The 860-nt window shown below is 35.0% G+C and overlaps 1 protein-coding gene across 1 annotated transcript in view; it reads right to left on the bottom strand.

The window, feature by feature from the left end:
- EPB41L4A (erythrocyte membrane protein band 4.1 like 4A) overlaps window positions 1–860 on the bottom strand; it is a 96,275-nt gene that overhangs the window by 58,680 nt on the left and 36,735 nt on the right. Inside the window, exon 8 of the mRNA XM_009321109.1 lies at window positions 818–856. Within this exon, the coding sequence (XP_009319384.1) occupies window positions 818–856 (39 nt within the window). The remainder of the gene's footprint in view (window positions 1–817; window positions 857–860) is intronic.

Here is an 860-nt window from a genome sequence, read left to right on the forward strand (position 1 = left end):
GGAAATACATACTTAATCTTCTGGTAGTATCTTGATTTCTTTATTTTATTTTAAGTAATTCTACAAAGTACTGACATCTAACTCAGTGAACTATCTACATTATAACTCCCCACTTGAACTTCTGATTTTCTTTAATTCAAACAAACCTGCCACAAGCACAATTATTCAAACAAGATAGAATGATGTTTCCACCACGAGCACATAGCCTCCAGGTGGTAAGTTGGATCCAATCCCAACATACATGCTGTTCTACAAAAGAAGTGGAGGGTTTTGCTGAGGCAATACAGACAACTTGCAATGCTGCGTGATACAGCAGAGGAAAAGCTGGAAACGTACTCTGGATCTTTAGCAAAACCTTCACAATGAATATTAAAAAAGCCAGACATGGTGCTGCTACCCCACCCTAGTTTTTGCAATGGTATTGAAAAGATTTCAGGACACACTTGCTGTTATTTACACAAGAATAATGTGCAAATTCTTGTGTCAAAGACAAAGGTTATAACCCTCTCTCATCTCTCCTGACACTTGCACTAATTACTTCTTATTTATCTGAATTGTTTTTTCCAGAGTATAACTGATTGTCTTTTGTAGGTGTAATACAATCACAGCCTTTCATCTGAAAACCATTAGGCTTCTGTATGTATGAATGAATGAATCCCCTCAGTCTGTAAATATGTCTTCCTTTGCATTTCTTAAGTACAGCATTTCCTTTCAAGTTATTCTGTGGCAACTAAAATATATAAATACTCTCCTCAACATTAGTACAAGAAAATTTTTTTCATTGTTACCAAGTTTAAAATATTTAAACAATACTTACATAAACAGGATGGAGATCTACTCCATACATTTCCAGGGATTTG

This window comes from Pygoscelis adeliae, unplaced genomic scaffold, assembly GCF_000699105.1.
Source record: "Pygoscelis adeliae isolate BGI_AS28 unplaced genomic scaffold, ASM69910v1 Scaffold83, whole genome shotgun sequence".
NCBI lineage: Eukaryota > Metazoa > Chordata > Aves > Sphenisciformes > Spheniscidae > Pygoscelis > Pygoscelis adeliae.